This window comes from Botrytis sinoallii (assembly GCF_014898435.1).
Source record: "Botrytis sinoallii strain Bc 23 chromosome Unknown BSIN_010, whole genome shotgun sequence".
Lineage (NCBI taxonomy): Eukaryota > Fungi > Ascomycota > Leotiomycetes > Helotiales > Sclerotiniaceae > Botrytis > Botrytis sinoallii.
Genome location: NW_024066037.1, coordinates 1,473,367 through 1,492,378, shown reverse-complemented (window position 1 = coordinate 1,492,378; position 19,012 = coordinate 1,473,367). Strand labels below are relative to the sequence as shown.

Here is a 19,012-nt window from a genome sequence, read left to right as displayed (position 1 = left end):
TATAAGATACGATTCATAGCCATTCTGTAAGCTTCTCTTATAACTGTTATTTCTTCTTTCATTTCTCGAAGTTGTTGGGTCAACAATGTATTCTCGTTGTTACTAGGGGGGTGTAATGGAACCGAATGGGCGTCGCTATCGATATCCTATAGAAATTGATCAACAATTTCACCGGATTGGTCTTGAGTCGCACTACGGGCATCCCGCTCTCCCCTTGGGACAGGTGTTCTTCTTGTTGAAACCATAATGGTACCGATGGTTACTCGACTAAGAAATAGTTGACAGATTACTCTATATATAGAATGAAAAGAATTGTTAGAGTAGATAATAGTAATGAATCAACTAGGTGTAATGTAGCACAAGACTTTTCATTAATTTCTCTAAACTATGAAAATTCTACAATTTATAATTATGCGCGGGTTGGCGTCGGCCCGGGGTAGGCCCGCAGGGCTACTCACGTGTCCTCGCCAGCCCTTACGCGGATTGACCGTGACAACCATTGCGGAATCCGCGATAACATAAAGTACAGATTATTTCAACAGATTCAGCACGGATTTTACATCCAAACTAGCCCTTAATGCCGCAACCGAAATGGCAAAAGCGATCAGAATTCTGCTCGACAGTTGTTACGTAAGCGGACACAATAGGAGTTGTAAGCTTTACCACTACGCCACACACGCAATCTGTCCAAAAGGCATAGTATCAGGGATTGTTTCCTGATAGCTTACTATTATATATATATCCATATAACAGAGCCCTCCTCTTTAACCTTTTTCGTCCCGAAAAGGCTAGTACAGGGGCTATCATACTATACTATAGTCAATTATATGATTTGTAATAATAGAATAACACTTTTCTATTATCTAATACCCTCATTATTAATAATCCATTATTAATGAATTCAGAATGTCCAATTATTAAGCAGATACATCCTCGTCCCTAATTCGATCTGCTTTTCAATTGGTTGTTCACCTAGTCCCAATTAAAAGCCCGAAATCAGAGATCCCAGAACGATATCCACAAGGTAAAATCCCTGATATTCTGTTACGTAAGCGGACACAATAGGAGTTGTAAGCTTTACCACTACGCTATACACGCAATCTGTTCAAAAGGCACAGTATCAGGGATTGTTTCCTGATAGCTTACTACTATATATATATCCATATAACAACAGTACTACCGTCCAGGTACTATGGAAATTCAACAAACGCCACCCATTCACCGATGAATTCCTCGATATAATCTCTCCGGATCTCGAATCAGGACGTATAAGGATGTCCAAATGGATAAAAGTTGATCCGGCGATATTGTTAGAGACAGGAAATATCATCGCTTCCGTCCATCATGGAGGAGCAAATTGTTTCTATGAAGCTATTGGGACGGGAATTCCTCAAGTCGTATTACCCATGTGGGTCGATCTCTATGATTATGCAGTAAAGGCTGAGTACCTGGGTGTGGGGGTTTGGGGTAGTAGGAAGGCGGCTCCTTATGTAAGAGTCCTCTTTCAAGCCATTCATGTTCAGCGGTTGCTAACATCAGAGCAGTGGAAAGCGGACGAATTAAGCACTGCATTTTTGCAAGTCGTAGGGGATAGCGAAGAGGCAATTTCGATGCGCAAAAAAGCAAGGGAATTAAGTTTACCATACAAAGCAAAGCCAGGTCGCATAACCGCGGCTCACGAACTGGCAAAATTAGCACGATCCCCAGGCTCGTCACTGTGATTTAGAATCCGAGAGTTGTATCCATGACCAATCGTATCGTATACCAATAAGTTATGAATATGATTTTTTTTTATGAATTTCACTTCCTTCAAATAAGTTGAAATAACCTTGGAAATATCAGTCTAGACACTTCCTAAATATAGTGGCGCAGATCGCCTTGGTTCCTGTCGCTCCCGCCACCTCCGCTTCCCCGCTAAGACATTGCATCGTCATAGAAGCTAGGGATATCCCTTGGCAAATAGCTACCTACATAATAAGGATGGATGCCTAGGTACCCTTTTCCTTTCTTATATTCTTATATTAGTTAAACATTTATTTTCAAGATTCGATCAATCAATCCAATTCAATCCAATCCTTCAATCAAACATCAACAATAACCAAAAAAAATGTATCTCCCAAATGCCCAAAGTATTTTGACCGCAGGTCTCGCTATGACCGGCACCCTCACTAAACGTATGTTTTCCCCTCCCTCTCCCTCTCCCTCTCCCTCCCCAAACCCTCCTAACCCCCCTCAGCAAAGAAGTAGCCTCCGGACACGTCCTCGACTTCGCGGTCGAAAGCTGTCTCGACAGCGACCACAACCGACGCTGCACCGCGCCCTTCCTCGTGACGGGCGATTCCTGCTACAAAATCGAATGGAGCACCGACGGAGTACTTTCTCACACCACTGTCGAAGTACGCGATGCCGGGAGCGACGAGATTGTGTATTATCGCGATACGAATGGCGAGTGGGAGAGTAAGAAGGGAGAATTGGTTTATCTGGATTTCAAACCAAAGGTGCCGGGACAGGGAAATAATACGGTGGATTGGAGTGTTAGTACTTGTAAATAGGCTTGGGGCGGGATGTTTATGGGTGGGTAAATAGGTTGGGGGATTGGTGTATTAGGTGGTATTGGTGTGTAATGGGGCGGGTGTAATGTACGATATTTAATGTAAAGTTGATGTATTCCTATTGCTGTGATATTCTATGACATGAGATCAAAGATTCCTTGGTTTGTATTTTCTCGATCAAAATCTTGTGGTAATTCCAGTATAGATCCATGGATACAATCAAGCCCATTCCGAAGTACACGGCTCTTAGATGCTCTTGCCATAACATCGTCCGAACAATTAAGGCAAACTAAGGAAGAGCTCCAACAACTTTGGATAATTAGGCGTTCCAAGCCCAGTAACAGGATCCCATCTACAGCACACCGTTAAATCAGCAAGCTCCTCGTCAATTAGCACCGAAAGAATAGTAAGAAAAAAACATACCCAGACACAGCACTAAACCCAGCAGTACCACAGTTAGGATTACTTCCATTGGTGATATCATTCAACACATGAGGATTTGCATAAAGGACTGGATTAATAAACCCTACAGTGGACTTTCCGACAGCGAGTCGTTCCTCGTTGATCTGCGATTCGTAAGTATATGCAAGTTGAGCGAAAGGATAGAAAAAGAGAAATCCTCATACCAGGTTAATGACGGAAGAGAAAATGGGTGTGCCTAGAAGTCTTTAGCAAGAATCAAAGAAGATGTTGCAACGAAGAAGACGTACTCGCACTAGTACCCCCATTCAAAGTGAAGTTTCCTCCGAGGAATGTAGCAATGTTATCTCCATTTGCAGAAACGTCTGGAATACCTCTTCCAGCACGATTGTATACTCCGCCATTAGCCCCTACACTAATATTGCTACTGGCAGTGGCTTCATAGTATGGATAAGAAGGGTTATGATTCTTGAAATATCTGTGACGGCCGGTCAGAATAGAGTTTTATTATCATGAAGGGCGAAATTACGATGCTACAGCCTCTTTTTGGTACGAGGGGATTCCATATACATTACTAAATCCTCCCCCAGAAGAGTATGCATTTCTGTATGGTTGGCCTTTGAGATCGTTGGCGGCACTTTCAGGCTCGAAAACTGTATGACCTGGGTAAACTTTCGTGGCACCAACTGCTGTCACGTATGGGCAACTATCAAGTGTTAGCTTTGAATTATATGCTGATTGTTGAAAGAATTCCGAATGTGAACAACTGAAGATACGTACTTGACTGGAAATTGAGGGTTGAAAATTGTTGAATTCGAACCCAAACATCCGCTTTCTGAAGCATCACCAGGAACTCCACCAACACCATAGTCTCCTGAAGAATATAGAAATGTATGTCCCTGAAGTCCTAGTTTCATGTACCTATCTTCATGTAAGTATTTCATCACTCTATATATGGTAGACCTACATACTCATTGCATTGTCTTCTCTGATAGTATTCAGGGAGGTCTATTTCTGCTTCACCGTAGGATGTTGAGATTACATTTGTGGGCTTGTAGACACCACACATTAGTTTTCCTTTGTATCCATCAACGGCGGAATCCGGATAGATAGGGTCAAGAACAGGGTCATTGCCAGTTTCTCCGTAAGCTGAGTATGTGCAGTATGACTGAAAAGATCGTCAGTAACACATCTTGAAGTTGAGGAATAAGTAAACATACTCCATCAATAGCATCGAGAAAGACATTGAATGCGCCCACAGTGGGGTTCTCGGTGGAGTAGTTAATATCATCTGTTTGATAAAGTACCAGTTTTTGAGGATATAATAGAGGATATGCCAATTCAAAATCTAAAGAACTCTCTCCACCTCCTTCCTCGACAGAGACTGGAGCCGCGGCACCATCCACAAAATTGGGGATTGGATGTGTACCCTTGGGAATATATGGAGTGTAATTGGCAAAGAACAAATCCAAGTCTTCTTGATCATAGAAGTCTCCTTCTTCCCAGATACCCATTGCATTGTTGGGATTCGCTTTGCTGGCAAGAGGTATACGATAGAGGGCTCTGATACATTCTGGGGTGATAACCTCATCACAAGTCGCCAATGAACTCGAGTTGTGATGTGAATAGCCTCCGGATGAACTTTTTGGTCGTCGTAAGGGTTGATGGTCTTTACCTTTACTTCCACCAAGAATGCTTCGTTTTGAGGCTGATTTCTTCTTCGTGGAGATTAATTTAACACCGGGAGTAATGTAATCCACGTGTGGTTGAACATGAGCTGGAAGGTGGTATCTATGGGATTCTGTTTAGCAGATTTCGCAAGCAAGTTTCAATGCTGATTGCTGTTGTATATGAATCAATGAAAATGGTGTCTCACTCATCACATGCAGCAGCTATTTCATCAGTTGAAAAATGCAAATATGTGTAGTACTGAGTATTGAGTAAATTCTCCAGTTCGCTCGTCGTCGCATCGAATGCATACCATCCCTTTGTATCGGAGTGAACAATTCGACTGGCCGCAATTCCTGAGTCGACTAGCCAATTTCGCACAGTATTGATTGTCTCCTCTGAAGGGGCAAACATTTCATGTACCTGCTCGGCTGTCCAATGTTTCCCATAATTTGAGGATTTTGGATGCGAACTTTCAAGTAATCAGCATAATGGAGTGACGAAAGATGTACTCCTCATATCCATTTCATCGTGGATTACTTACACATCCATAAGGAAATCATGTCCCTTCTCGAGGTTACTCTGGGATAGACCAATACGCACAGGAAGTAGAGTCGTGCTCGCAATCCGGTCACGTTTCATCCATTGTGTATGGGGTGTATTTCGCTTCTCATGGGAAACGAATGATGAACGAGTGGAAAGGATATCAGAGTTCGGAAGAACAGCAGCGATAATTCCAGGAACGGATAATACAATTGAGGCAAAATGATGGAAATGCATTTTGATTGAACGAACGAACAAACGAGCTTGGCAAATATCAGGGGCAATACCTACAGACAAAAGCTTATGTACTTTTTGAAGCTCTTGTGAAGATACGAGGGGCATTGCCCAAACGATGGACAGGTACTACGAACCCTGCAACACTTGTTGTCAATCCGGAAGGTAACTTGATATAATCAATGCTGGTACCATGCAGTACTTATGTATCCTTCTGAATTGGGAAGTTGTCTCAAGTTCCTGACCATCTTGCATCATTGAATCAAACTTTGATTAAGCAGATTCAAAATTTCATTCGCTCCTACACGCTATCAATAGATAACGGTATTTTCGTGGTAAGTACCAAAAGATTGTTCGAGATTCAGTAGATCATCACCTGGATGAAAGAAACTCGTGTTATCGGCGCCCTTCAACTGCAATTCCGAGGGTCAAAAGGTTGTGTTCACCTGTCGGTCAATACCCATTTGAAATGGCTGTGGATATTGACTATATCCCATCCATGCTTGACTGTCGCTCACCGCGGTGACTTGGGTTTTTTCGATGTTTCAATAGCAAGAACATGGTACCTGATTTTTGAAGATGGGTTGAAAACGTTTGCGACGACAAAATAGTCAACGTTGATGAAGCTCAGCAATTAAATGTAAACGGCGATGGCGAGGTCTTCTCGTCATCGTTAAAACGAGTGAGTGATGATGATTAAGCCCCACCATGATGCAATCAAGGTGATGTAAGGGTACGGTGTACCTCAATTACTCCCAGCGCAGAATTACATCAAATTCCCCACCATAGCAAAATAGTACTCAGTGAGTAAACATTGGGAAAATAAAAATACTATTATCGCCACAACGACGAGATGAAGCAAAGATTTTCTTCTATCGACGTGAAGGTAAGTCAAATAAAGCTTTAACGGGCCTTCTTCGCTTTGTGGTACCTTCTAACTTTCTCAGGTCATCGCCCATGAACTTTCCAATGCATTGGTTACTTTGCGCGTTTCCAATATCTACGACTTGTCGTCGAAGATTTTCTTGATAAAATTTGCGAAACCAGATAACAAACAGCAGATTCTCATAGATTCTGGCTTTCGATGTCATCTCACCGATTTCTCTCGAGCGACTGCAGCTGCTCCTAGTGTATTTGTGCAAAGATTAAGGAAATACCTAAAGACAAGACGAGTAACCCAGGTCTCTCAAATTGGAACAGATCGCATAATCGAATTTCAATTCAGCGATGGACAATACAGGTTATATTTGGAGTTCTATGCGGGAGGCAATATCATTCTCACGGATAAGGACTTGAACATCCTAACCTTACTTCGAGTGGTCGACCCGGGAGAGGCTCAAGAGGAATTACGAGTTGGACTTAAGTACTCTTTGGACAATCGCCAGAATTATGGAGGAATACCTGATTTGACGAAAGAACGACTTCAAGAAGCTTTACAAAAAGGGGTGGATAAGGGAGAGGATAATTCTGGAAAGAAGAAGAAGAAGCCTGGAGATGCATTACGAAAGGCATTGGCTGTGTCCATCACAGAATTTCCACCAATGCTAGTGGACCATGCAATGCGTATCACAAATTTCAATTCCTCTTTAAAACCGGCCGAAGTTTTGCAGAGTGAAGATCTCTTGGATCATTTGATGAAATCACTTCAAGAAGCTCATCGAGTTGTTCAAGAGATAACTAGTTCCGAAACTGCAAAAGGCTACATTGTAGCGAAGAAGAAGGACCCTCAGACTCCATCAGATGAAAATCAGACAGACACTCGAAAAGGTTTACTTTATGATGATTTTCATCCATTCAAACCAAAGCAATTCCAGGATGATCCTTCATTGGTCTTTTTAGAGTTTGAGGGTTTCAACAAAACTGTTGATGAGTTCTTCTCCTCAATTGAGGGACAAAAACTCGAATCAAAGCTCGAAGAGAGAGAAAAGCTAGCCCAAAAGAAAATCCAGGCGGCACGAAATGAACAGGCCAAACGTTTAGGCGGATTACAAGAAATACAGGCACTGAATGAACGTAAAGCCGGTGCTTTACAAGCTAATGTTGAGCGGGTTCAAGAAGCAACAGATGCTGTTAATGGCTTGATCGCGCAAGGCATGGATTGGTTTGAAATTGGGCGTCTAATCGAAAGGGAACAAAAGTTCAATAACCCGGTAGCTTCAATGATTAAACTGCCCTTAAAATTGGAAGAAAACACAGTAACAATTTTATTGGATGAAGAGGCGTTTGACGAAGAAGAAGATTCTACTTACGAGACTGATAGTGATGTCTCCGAAAGTGAAGATGAGGACAATACCGCTAAGACCAATAAGAAGAAGGAGAAGGTTGCGGACACCCGGATCCCTATTGATATTGATCTAGCATTGTCCCCGTGGGCCAATGCGCGCAATTATTTCGATCAAAAACGTTCAGCAGCATCAAAAGAGGACAAAACCCTGCAATCATCTTCGAAAGCGTTGAAGAGTACTGAAGCGAAGATAGCTCAAGATCTAAAGAAGGGGTTGAAGCAAGAGAAGGCCATCTTACGACCTGTTCGAAAACAGATGTGGTTTGAGAAATTCATTTGGTTTATATCTAGTGATGGATATCTAGTACTGGCAGGAAAGGATGCACAACAAAGTGAAATTCTTTATAAGAGATATCTCAAGAAAGGGGATATATATTTGCATGCAGATATACGAGGTGCAGCATCCGTCATTGTTAGAAACAATCCAAAAACACCGGATGCCCCAATTCCTCCACAAACTCTAAGCCAAGCTGGAACCTTGGTAGTTGTTACGTCAAGTGCCTGGGATTCTAAAGCTGGTATGTCTGCTTGGTGGGTAACTGCAGATCAAGTATCAAAATCTGCTCCTACTGGCGAATTTCTTCCCGCTGGTAGTTTCAATACCCATGGGAAGAAGAATTTCTTACCTCCTGCTCAGCTACTCCTTGGTTTTGGAGTTCTTTTCCAAATCAGTGATGAGAGTAAAGCTAGACATGTCAAGCATAGACTTCAAGATGATTCGCCATCGGGTGGCACAACCACAGATGCTCCTCCGGCAGGTGATTCACTTCTTGGCGATGAAAGGTTCCGGGCGACGAATTAAATCAATCTGATGAAGATGAGCCAAGTCCCGCCAAAGAAGTTGAGGTTAATCATCAAGATGTGGATGATTCGGAAGATGAAGATGCCGATTCGAAGCCTAACCCTCTACAGGGTGAAGTAGAACCATCTGATGAAGTCGCCACACAAGAGAAACTTGAGAATCTTCAAATCGACGATAAGAAGCCCCAGCCATCGGAATCTGAAGCACAAGTGGAGGAATCAGGCGAAGATTCGGTCGAGGAGTCACAATCACAGTCTATCTCCACTGGTAAAAAAGCAACACCCGTTCAAAACCCACCCAAAAAGGGTCCTGCACCAGCTAAGCGAGGCAAAAAAGGAAAGGCCAAGAAAATTGCACAGAAATACAAAGACCAAGATGAAGAAGATCGTATCGCTGCTCAAGAAATTATTGGAGCTGCAGCCGGTCAAGAAAAAGCGGAAGCGGAAGCGAAAGCGAAAGCGGCTCGAGAAGCGGAATTGGCATTCCAAAAAGAACGTCGACGAGCTCAACATCAACGTACGCAAAAGGAAACAGCCGAGCATGAAGAGATGCGAAAATTGATGCTTGAAGATGGTATCGATACTCATGAAGATAATGAGATTGAAACCATGACATCGCTCGATTCTTTCGTCGGTCTTCCGTTACCGGGCGATGAAATCCTCGAGGCGATACCGGTTTGTGCGCCATGGGCTGCGATGGGAAAATATAAATATAAAGCCAAGATTCAACCGGGCGCGCAGAAGAAAGGTAAAGCGGTGAGAGAAATTCTGGGGAAGTGGATGGCGGCGAGTACGGCGAAGGGTGTCCTCGATGAATCGAGTATGGATGTGGAAAAAATCTGGCCGAGAGAAATGGATTGATCAGGGGTGGAAACCGGAGGAAACGACGAATGTTGTGCCGGTGGGGGAAGGTGAGGGTTATGATGGGAGGGGGCTCCGCGGCCGCAAAGGCAAAGGGGGATAAGGGGAAGAGTAGTGGGGGGAGAGGCGGGAGGGGAAGTAAGAAGAAGTAGGGTGGTGTAGATACCTGTGTAAGGAAGTGTATTATGAACACTCTCTCTTTTGTATTCTTCTTCTCTAAATCTCCGAGTTCATTCATCGGGAACAGATTGAGAAAAAGGAAGAAGAGTGGTGCTGGATTTCATAAGTAGAGTTAAAGTAGTAGATTATAGTAAATATACCTACCTACCTACCTACCTGTAACCTCCCTTTAAAGAATTTACAAAGCCTCTTCTTATTCACTTTCTCATTTACTCACCCACTTAATTACTCACCCACTTACTCGCTCATCTACTCAAAAGCTATATTCCCATTCCCATTCCCCGTTTCTATTCTCAGTTCTATTCTCATTTATAATAAACTTCAAATTCGAATCTGATAGGGAGATGAAGATTTCTTAACCCGAGTTATCCCAGCTCTCCCATCGCCGGCTAGGAGGGCGTGATGGGCGAGCGGGGGAGCGGCGAGGGCTCCAGCGGCCCACAGCTGGCCTACGGGCAGCGGCGGAGGTGGCGAGCGGGCGAGGGGCCGAGCTTCCAGCAGAGGCTTCCCGGCGGCCCAGCGGGGCCCCGCGGCTCCCATCACGGGCGAGGTCCCAGCGGCCACCCGCCGCCTCCTCTCCTCTCTCCTCCTCTCCTCCTCTCCTCCTCCCTCCTCTCCTCCTCCCTCCTCTCCTCCTCTCCTCCCTCCTCCGCTCCTCCTCTCCTCCTCTCCTCCTCTCCTCCTCCTACTCCTCCTTATCAATCACTTCATCAATAATCCCATTTTATTATATTATACCACATTACTCTATACCCCAATCAATCACCTCACATACACAATATACACAATATACACAATATACACAATATACACAATATACACAATATACACAATATACACAATATACACAATATACACAATATACACAATATACACAATATACACAATATATACAATATAATACAATTCACCAGCACCACTCAAACAATACAATATCATTCACCACCATCCATCCACCACCATCATCCACCACCATCACCCATCACCCACTCAAACAAACAAACAACTAAACATCCAATACCCATCTAACTTCTAAAAAATCCATCCATCCATCCATTCATCAATCAATTAATCAATTAATCCAGCCAGAGAGTTGAATTTAAGAGTAAAGTAAAAGCAAAAATAAATACAACTACCAACACAAAAGAACCTTATAGAATAGAAATACAAATACAAGTACAAACACAAATATAAAAGAATAGAATAGCTATATCATAACATCTCATATCATATCATATTATATCATATTATATCATATTATATCATATTATATCATATTATATCATATTATATCATATTATATCATATTATATCATATTATATCATATTATATCATATTATATCATATTATATTATATTATATCATATTATAATCATATTATAGCATTAGTATCATACTATATACCATAGGGATCGAAGCCCACAACGAGCCTATCCACCCGGGAACCGAGCTCTTACCTAAACAACACCCGGATCAGATGTTCCCTTCTGGAAACAGAAGCGATCGCACCACAGAGCAGCGAATAGCCCCTGGCATTGAAGTTAAAATTGCTAAATTCGATCGCAAACAATCATACCGCTCAAATAGTTCCTTATCTTAGTACAATCTAAATACCCTTAGGGAGGTTCAAAACAGATATTAATTAATATAAATAAATAAATAAATAAATATCATACTATATCATATCATATCAAATCAAGCTATCCCAAGTATCGTAGGTCATGAGCTAGTATATGAGTATATAGTATATAAGAGGGAAAAGGACTAATATTAGTCTATTATGGAAGCTGGCTCGTATTAACAAACTAAAGTAGTATGAAAAGCACGTGATTTTCATGAAACAGTATATGATTTCTTTATTTCTTTTTCTTCTATATTCGAGGGGAAAAGGCCTTATTTTATGCTTTTTTTCCTACTAATCAGCTTTCCACTTTCGTTTATTCTCGTAGATCCTCTTCCCTATCCGGCATTCCATCAAAATAAAGCTTTTCTTTCTTATTCCTTATTTCGATATTCGCTAGTCCCTAATAAAGAATTGATTTTCACAGGCCGTTCTGGGCTTAAGAGTCTCTTACTAAGCGACGATCCTGTTGATTTGATCATGTGATCCTGTGATTCGCTCTTAGTATGAACTAGATGAAAATAGAACTAATATATATAAAAAGATTATATTTTATATTTATTTTTATATTAAAAACCCAATCCCCAGCTATACTAGGTATCTAATCTATTTTATTTATTGTATCCACCCCCCCATCTATCTTATCATCATCATCATCATCATCATCATCATAATTACCACCTCCCCCCCAAAAATGCCACGCTCCGTTAATGCACACAAACTCGCACGCTCACGCCCACTTCTCCCATCCTGATGTTGAGCGTCCTCAGATCCAGCCAGCCAGTAGCAAATCCATACATATCCATAGCCATTAAAAAGTATTCCCATCTATATACTACAAGATTCCACTTTCTTACACACATCTCTCTGCTATCATTATTTGAATAAATGATTCCCTCCGTTGCTACATTTTCCTTTCCTTTCCGTTCCGATTCATTCCCATTGCCGTAACCCCCTGAAACCAAAATTCCATTCGTTGAAATCGAAAATTCAAATGTCGTGATAACATACCGCTCTGTGAATGCTGCCAACAATGATCGCTAATGGTGCTTCACTTAAATCACTTCATCATGTCATCATCTCCCAACCTCAACCCTATCTCTCTCGCCAAGTCCACCACTCATCTGTGCATCATCACCAAAAACAGGTCTCTTGTTCGAACCAGGAGGAGCCTGTTCCAACATTCTTGGTCTATCATCTTCATAAGATTCAGAAGTATCCGATTCGCTATAATGTTGACGGCTTCTACCATGATCTTCTCGTTTACGATTACGTCTTTCGCGGGCTTCACGTCTTGCGCGGCGACGCTCACGAGCTGCCTCTTCTTCTCTTTCTTCTCTAGCGGCTACAAAAGTGGTTAGCTATTTGATCATCCTGTCCATTGACTGAGCGAAACATACCTCGAATTTGTTGAGTGGCAGTGGCATAAGCTTGGATTTCTTCGCGGCTCAACACTCTAAGCACAATTACGAAATCATCTCGAGCTTCGAATCGTTCTTTTCCAACCTCTAGAGCGGCAGGATTTACCAATTTTCTGGCAATCTTGGTCCAACGTGCATCAGGAGGGACACCATCCTTCTTGGCATCTTTCAAAGGAGCAACACCCTCACGGATTGGAGAAGGATCCTCGGGAAATTTCTCACGTGGTTGACGTAAAATACCCTTTATGGCAGGCTTCTCAGGCTTCTCTTCAACCTTCTCTCTTGGTGGTGAAACGACACGTGCTTGTTTGTTTTCACCTGTGGTAGGTGCTGATGATTCGCGGCGACCTCGCTCTTCACGGTTAAGTTCAGCTCTCAATTCGGCGACCTCACTCATATCTTTGGTGATAGACTTTCTACCAAGTGGCTTGTTGGATGGTGCTAGTGTAGGTTCCTGAGCAGATTGTTTAGGTGCTAGTACTGGCACAGGCTCTTTATCAGCAGGTGCATCTTGATCGGCCAATGCAGCTTTCAATGCTTTCAAATCCATGGTATCTCTTGGGTTAAATGGTGCAGCCGCGGCTCCAGAAATACGTCTAGGTCTGCGATGACGGTTGGTTGCTTCATCTGACGTGTCTGAAGTATTATCATTGGGGGCACCAGTTGTTGCTGCGTCGCTACGAGGACGATCATCTGGCGAGGATAATCTTTCCTTGGGATTTCGACCACTCAAGTCAACAAAATCGTTATCTGGAGAACGTCTGTCTCTGTCATCTCTAGCAACATCACGTGAAGCTGATGGCACTTCTTCTCGGCTTCTTTCTTTCCTCGAATCAGATACATCATCTTCTTCGCGGCGGCGAGGAGGCAATGGTGGTGTGACTTCACCTCTGTCTCTGTGATGTCTCTCCTTAGGTTCTCTACCGACTGATTCAGTAGAATCTCTCTCGTTGCGATGATTTCTCTCCCTTCTTTCCTTGCGATCTGGTCTATCAGACTCAGAGGAATCCCGGGAGTCAGTGTGACGACGTTCATTTGAAACATCCACCGTCTCTTTGTCGCCACGCTCACGTCTCCTGCGTGAATCGTCCCCATAATCCTTACGTCTTCTTTCATCATCTCTATCATCGCGATCATCAGGCTTCATGGTATTTGCCATAGCTCCAAGGCCAAGAGCGGCAGAGGCTATGCTGAGTCCCGTTGCAAGCTTCTCATGCGTGCTAGACTTTTTCTCGCGTCGATCATCCTCACGTTCATTTCTTGGAGATCTATCGTGTCTATCGGACCTTTCATGTCTCTCGATTCTCTCCGGTCTTTCTGCTCTACTAGCCGGCCTTTCTGTTCTCTCAGGGCGCAATCCAAAGCCACGCTGTTCAACAGAATCATCATATCTCTCCTGTCGATGATGTGGTTTTCGCTCTCGCATTTCTTCCTCCCTTGGGTTATAGTATTCATCTCTAGGGACATGCCTGGTGCTATCTCTATCTTGGTACATAGAAACAGGTCGCCTAGTTGAAGTTCGTCTTTGAGGTCCATCACTCTCATAACCTGCGGGTGGGTCCATACGAACTGGGCGTTGAATTGGTTCAATAGGTGTGACATGGGGAACGGGGATTCTGGCGGAAGCTGGCTGAGGGTCCCATGTTTGGATTCTGTCAAAGCCACGTGTAGATGGGGGTGGACCGCGCTCTCGGGTATCATAAGATCTTGGAGATTGAACAGCTTCACCAAATCCAAGAGGGTTGGTCATGCTAGCACTAGCGGGTCTAGTTCTACTGTCGATGCTATCCCTGCGCGTATGCCTTGGATGACTGTTGTTCAAATCGTACGTAACCAAATCTTTGGGATTTGTATAACCATAACCATCCTCTCCATAATCGTCTGCAACTGTATCTGGATGTCGTACTAGATTGGCAGTGTATACTGGCCCACGAGGTTTGGTAGTGGTAGTTGTTGTTGTTGTAGCGTATGATGGAGTAGATGCTGGAGTCGAGTACGATGCAGTGATTGGAGTAGGTATGTATGATGAGGCAGTTGATGGGGTAGGAATATAACCTGGGATGTCTCTGCTACTAGGAATACCAATTCGAAGGTGGCTCGGCTCTCTATGCCCGTGAGAGTCTCTAGAGGATCTGTTCATATCGGCATTATCCAGAGAAGCATATCTGCTGTGGTGATGAGAACTTCGAGATGAAGCTGGAATTGTGTAATATTCTTCCTGGCTTGCGCGATATGGATTCTTGATGGATGGACTGGCAGGTCTCACAACCGAAGTATGAACAACCGTTGGATGCTTGGGAATTGACGTGAATACGGTATGTGCATTGGGTCGAGAATCAACCGTGTTGCTGCGAGTGCGGCTGGCAGTACGGTGGTCAGGTTTGACTTTGTATGTTGTTGTAGTAATGGGAACATGAGCAGCATTGAAGCTTGAGCTGCTGGTTCGAGGGTTTTCGTGTCGAGATAAGGGTACGACATGATGATGGGTGTGTGATCCCGAAGAATGATTATTGTATGACAAATCGACTGGGAGACTTGCTCGCGCAGGATTGTAGGTTGGTGACCTTGGTCGTGTGTGTCTGCTGTATCGGTCACTCATCTTGAGGATGTTTGTATTCAAAGTATTATTATGGTGCGTCGTTGCTTAACTTTTGAATTATTTGAAGAGTCGATGGATGTAGCGAATGATGAGAGTAGAAAGTGGAGGAATGATGACTCGAACTTCGCCGCAATGTAATTTTGGACTCGATCTCGATAGTGTCAGCTTTTTTGTGGAAAGTTTTTGTCTAGCGAAAATCCGAGAGATGGTTAGCAATCAAGTGATTATCAATGCCGTCGCCTGCCCAAATTTTCACGAGATAATAAGAGTTGTACACAAGGCGGGATTGGTGGGTAACAAACAATAAAATCTTCAAGAAAATGTCCGAACTCGAGTATGCAGATACTTGGTACTGTAAGGCTACCAATAATCCCAGTGTAGACGGATAGTTGCAGGAATGGATCTCTGACTGCAGTAAAATTCTGAAATTATGTTTTGCAGATACGTGATTGCGATATTTGAGTGGTATAAGGAGAATGAGGTAACAGAGACAATGACCCAAGTAGGGAGATATGGGGTAATCGGTCGTGAGATTTAAGTCGAGGGGGGGTGAGAATGTGGTGTGGCGCTTCTTTTTGCCTGCCTGCCCAGGTGGTGTTTTGAGTTGTTCTGAATAAGATTAACCCCGCTGGGTGGGTGTACTGTAAGACATGTGCGATTGGATTGGAAGGGAAGATTGGGTCGACGTCGTACACTCCAAAATTAATTTTGGCTACGAATGCAGGAATGCAGAAGATGAGAGGATGAGAGGATGAGAAGATAATAAGCAAGAAAAGAAGGACGACGAGGGTTGTGCTGGAAGAGAAAGTAAAAGGCAAAATGAATGGAGAAGAAAGGGAAGGGGAATGAATGTCAAGAGTGTGACTGGATTTGGATTTCCGATTTCCAAGGTTCGGTTCTAAGTTTGCCTTCTTTTTTCCTTTATTGCTTGCTTAGTATTCCTCCTATTTACTCGAGAGTCAAGAGATATGGATACATGCGATACCATAGGTGAGGAGAAAAAGAAGGCTTTAAAGGAGGTGGGAGGATGGATACATGTATGTAAATTCTTGTTCTTCTTCTGTATCGTCGTTGTTGTTTTTGTTGTCGTCGTCGTCGTAGTTTAGTCGGATCGGATAGGATAGGTTTTGTTATATTTTAAGAGAAATAAAAAAAAAAGTGCACGGGGAAATAAGGCGACGAGAGTTTTAGTGTTCCCAGATGTGGATTCCTTTCCTTTGCTATCTCCTTCTGCGAGGGATTATATTGGACAGGATGGGTGAGGAGATAATTATGAGACTAGTGAGCCCAAGTGAGAAGTGAGGTCGTATGGGTGGATGGGTGGATGGATGGATGGATGTCCTCTGTCTGTATGGGTGGATTGGTGTTGTGAAATTCGATGTATGGAGGGGGTGTGGTATGGAGGGAGTGTGGATTATGTGTATGTTTTGTGTGCGCGCGTGTGTGTACCTAATACCAGAGTTGTCTGGATGGTATTATGGTATGGATTAATTGAGGATGTATGATGGGTCCTCTCTTCTGCCTTTTCCTCTTGCAATGGAGATGACACGGACAGAGTGTACGCACAGATGCATAGAATACAAGAGATTGAGATTCGCTGAACCCTTGACCATGACGTTTTGTACAGACGACGGAGCACACAGATGGAAAAAAAGAACCGAAAATGGACCCATGTCTTTTTGGTATCCATGTTCAATTTGGATGGTTTATGGTTTATGGTTGAGTGAAGTGTGAAGTGTGAAGTGTGAAATACATGATGTGTGGTGTGTGATGTGTGGTGTGTGATGTGTGATGTGAAGTAAAGTCAACTAAAGGGTAGTGAAGTGTGAAATGTAACATGGTAAGGGAAAACATTCAACTGGTATGATGAGTACAAAAATAGTGAACGATTAATAATTGTATCTAGGACCTACCAAGTGAGGTTGGAATTAATTCCCTATTACAAAAGCCATATTCAAGTTTATTGCTGGTTCAGAAGCGACTTTCGTTTATGGGTAACTCCTCCATCATATATCGTAGATAATCGAATATAACGTAGAATATATTACCTAGTACCTCCATTATATACCTAGGTAGTAAGTATCTAGGTCTGCTCCTCTCTACCTAGTACCTAGCATTATCTCAAAGTCCTTCCTGTCTCCCACGCCCACTTCATTCAAACTACCTAGTAGGTACACTTCACTCAAATTGGAAAATATACCTCATGTCATATAGCCATATTTGGAACTCCTTCTCGCTTCAGACATCTTCTACTATTCTCCTCCTCCTTCTCCTTCTCCATCCCTTTCTCTCTTAGTGCCAAGTAAAGTTTCCCATTTGATGCATTACCCAAACAACTACTTCCTGTCTTTCTTCCCCCAAACTCTATGCATAGGTCCCATTCTGGTCATCAGGCACAAACAAGCACCCAGGTATGGAAATGTCAAATAGATAGATTGGTAAAGCTATCACCCATAGCTATAGCTACTTGCTTCCCGCAATCAATTATCACTACCGTCCCGTCGCGCTCCAACTTCCAAGGGGTTTGTAATTTCATGCAGGGCTCAGTTCATTGGGCTGCAGAAGATGCTCCACTCTTCTGATGCCTTACGAGCCAGTGTGACGGCAGTGTACAATCAATCCAGACATCCTCCGAATGTTGAATCCAACGAGTCTTCCACTTCGAAAGTCTTCTTCCTGCCCTGCCACCATCCTTTCACCGAGTACCTTTACACTGCAGGAACTATTCTTTGCATCTTTTTCCTTTTGGGCTGAGCTGGTGGATCATCCAGTCACATTTTCTTCTTTCATGGCGTGGGGAACTAGGACCCTCCCGTCTTTGGATCTTGAGACCACTGGTGGACCAATTACACATGTCGCCTATAGCCGTCTCAAAGTGTGGTTGAGGCATGTTTTTCACGTTTTTGACCCTTTCTTTTACGGAGTATTTTCCTTCCTTTCTTCCTGGCCTGGCTCGTTACCAATTTCCCATCATCAAAGTTCTTTCTTCTCCCCGAACTGTGCACATGACATCATTTCCTTTAATTTTCTTCCTCCTGAATTCCTAATCAAATCACATCAAATCAAATCCAATCAAATCCAAAAAACCTAACGTGGCTTATATATCCCCCATACCCTATATCAAAATATGTACGAGCCTTTCCAATCCCAAGGAGATCCCTAGAACTTTATATACGGAACGATCCATAATCCATTCTATCCACTCTCAACGTTCGACGTTCCTCACCACAGAAACCGGCGCCAAAACTAAATACACATGCCAGCCAATGCTTGCATGCCGAGTATGAGAGCTCTCATGTATAATCTTCGGTCCATCTTTTTTTCATTCTCCTGCTCGCCCAGTCTGAGCCAGTGGCTTTCCAGTGCCCCAGATCTCCACTGCAGTGCAAGGATTATCCAAAGATCATCATTCTAGCTCTCGGAAGTGCCCTTTCATCTGCGAGATTGCCAACGCCCAATTCTCACATAATCATCTTTGGGCAATGAGGGATCATCCATATGGAGAGGCCATCAAGATACCCGAGTTACGAAACAGGACTCGATCATCGGATGGAAGTGGAAATCTCCCAGATCGTTTGATAATATCACGTGATTACTCGATCCATCTCCCTCGCTGCACGATCGTAGCATGAGGGAGACGGAGACTACCTAGGTAACTAATGGCCGAAGCTCCTTACAGCTAGCTAGCCTTCCATATGTTTCATCTCCTATCGAGCATTTTCTTAAGCTCGAGCCGCTTCGACTTCTCTTTCGCATCGTGAACATTCATTCTTCATTTACAAACTTTCCACTTCCCAAGTGGATCCCGGGCCGTTACAGCCCGATTC

General features: G+C 43.3%; 5 protein-coding genes across 5 annotated transcripts; 3 read left to right on the top strand and 2 right to left on the bottom strand.

Annotated features, from left to right (window-relative positions):
* Positions 1 to 1,274: 1,274 nt before the first annotated feature.
* Positions 1,275 to 1,721, top strand: EAF02_006576 (uncharacterized protein; the record flags this gene model as incomplete). Its single annotated transcript, XM_038902624.1, has 2 exons — positions 1,275 to 1,490; positions 1,545 to 1,721. 2 exons carry the CDS (start codon positions 1,275 to 1,277, stop codon positions 1,719 to 1,721), a joined length of 393 nt encoding a protein of 130 aa, XP_038757844.1.
* A 386-nt stretch (positions 1,722 to 2,107) lies between these two features.
* Positions 2,108 to 2,552, top strand: EAF02_006575 (uncharacterized protein; the record flags this gene model as incomplete). The annotated part of the gene is made up of 2 exons (XM_038902623.1): positions 2,108 to 2,174; positions 2,242 to 2,552. The coding sequence occupies 2 exons, from the start codon at positions 2,108 to 2,110 to the stop codon at positions 2,550 to 2,552; spliced, it is 378 nt and encodes a 125-aa protein (XP_038757843.1).
* Positions 2,553 to 2,831: 279 nt separating this feature from the next.
* Positions 2,832 to 5,420, bottom strand: EAF02_006574 (uncharacterized protein; the record flags this gene model as incomplete). The annotated part of the gene is made up of 10 exons (XM_038902622.1): positions 2,832 to 2,904; positions 2,976 to 3,118; positions 3,179 to 3,210; positions 3,263 to 3,450; positions 3,502 to 3,678; positions 3,753 to 3,893; positions 3,944 to 4,140; positions 4,193 to 4,763; positions 4,849 to 5,112; positions 5,185 to 5,420. 10 exons carry the CDS (start codon positions 5,418 to 5,420, stop codon positions 2,832 to 2,834), a joined length of 2,022 nt encoding a protein of 673 aa, XP_038757842.1.
* Positions 5,421 to 6,225: 805 nt separating this feature from the next.
* On the top strand, positions 6,226 to 9,363 carry EAF02_006573 (uncharacterized protein; the record flags this gene model as incomplete). The annotated part of the gene is made up of 3 exons (XM_038902621.1): positions 6,226 to 6,303; positions 6,365 to 8,459; positions 8,519 to 9,363. The coding sequence occupies exons 1-3, from the start codon at positions 6,271 to 6,273 to the stop codon at positions 9,361 to 9,363; spliced, it is 2,973 nt and encodes a 990-aa protein (XP_038757841.1). The 5' UTR covers positions 6,226 to 6,270.
* A 2,878-nt stretch (positions 9,364 to 12,241) lies between these two features.
* On the bottom strand, positions 12,242 to 15,185 carry EAF02_006572 (uncharacterized protein; the record flags this gene model as incomplete). The annotated part of the gene is made up of 2 exons (XM_038902620.1): positions 12,242 to 12,510; positions 12,566 to 15,185. The coding sequence occupies 2 exons, from the start codon at positions 15,183 to 15,185 to the stop codon at positions 12,242 to 12,244; spliced, it is 2,889 nt and encodes a 962-aa protein (XP_038757840.1).
* Between the last annotated feature and the right edge of the window lie 3,827 nt (positions 15,186 to 19,012).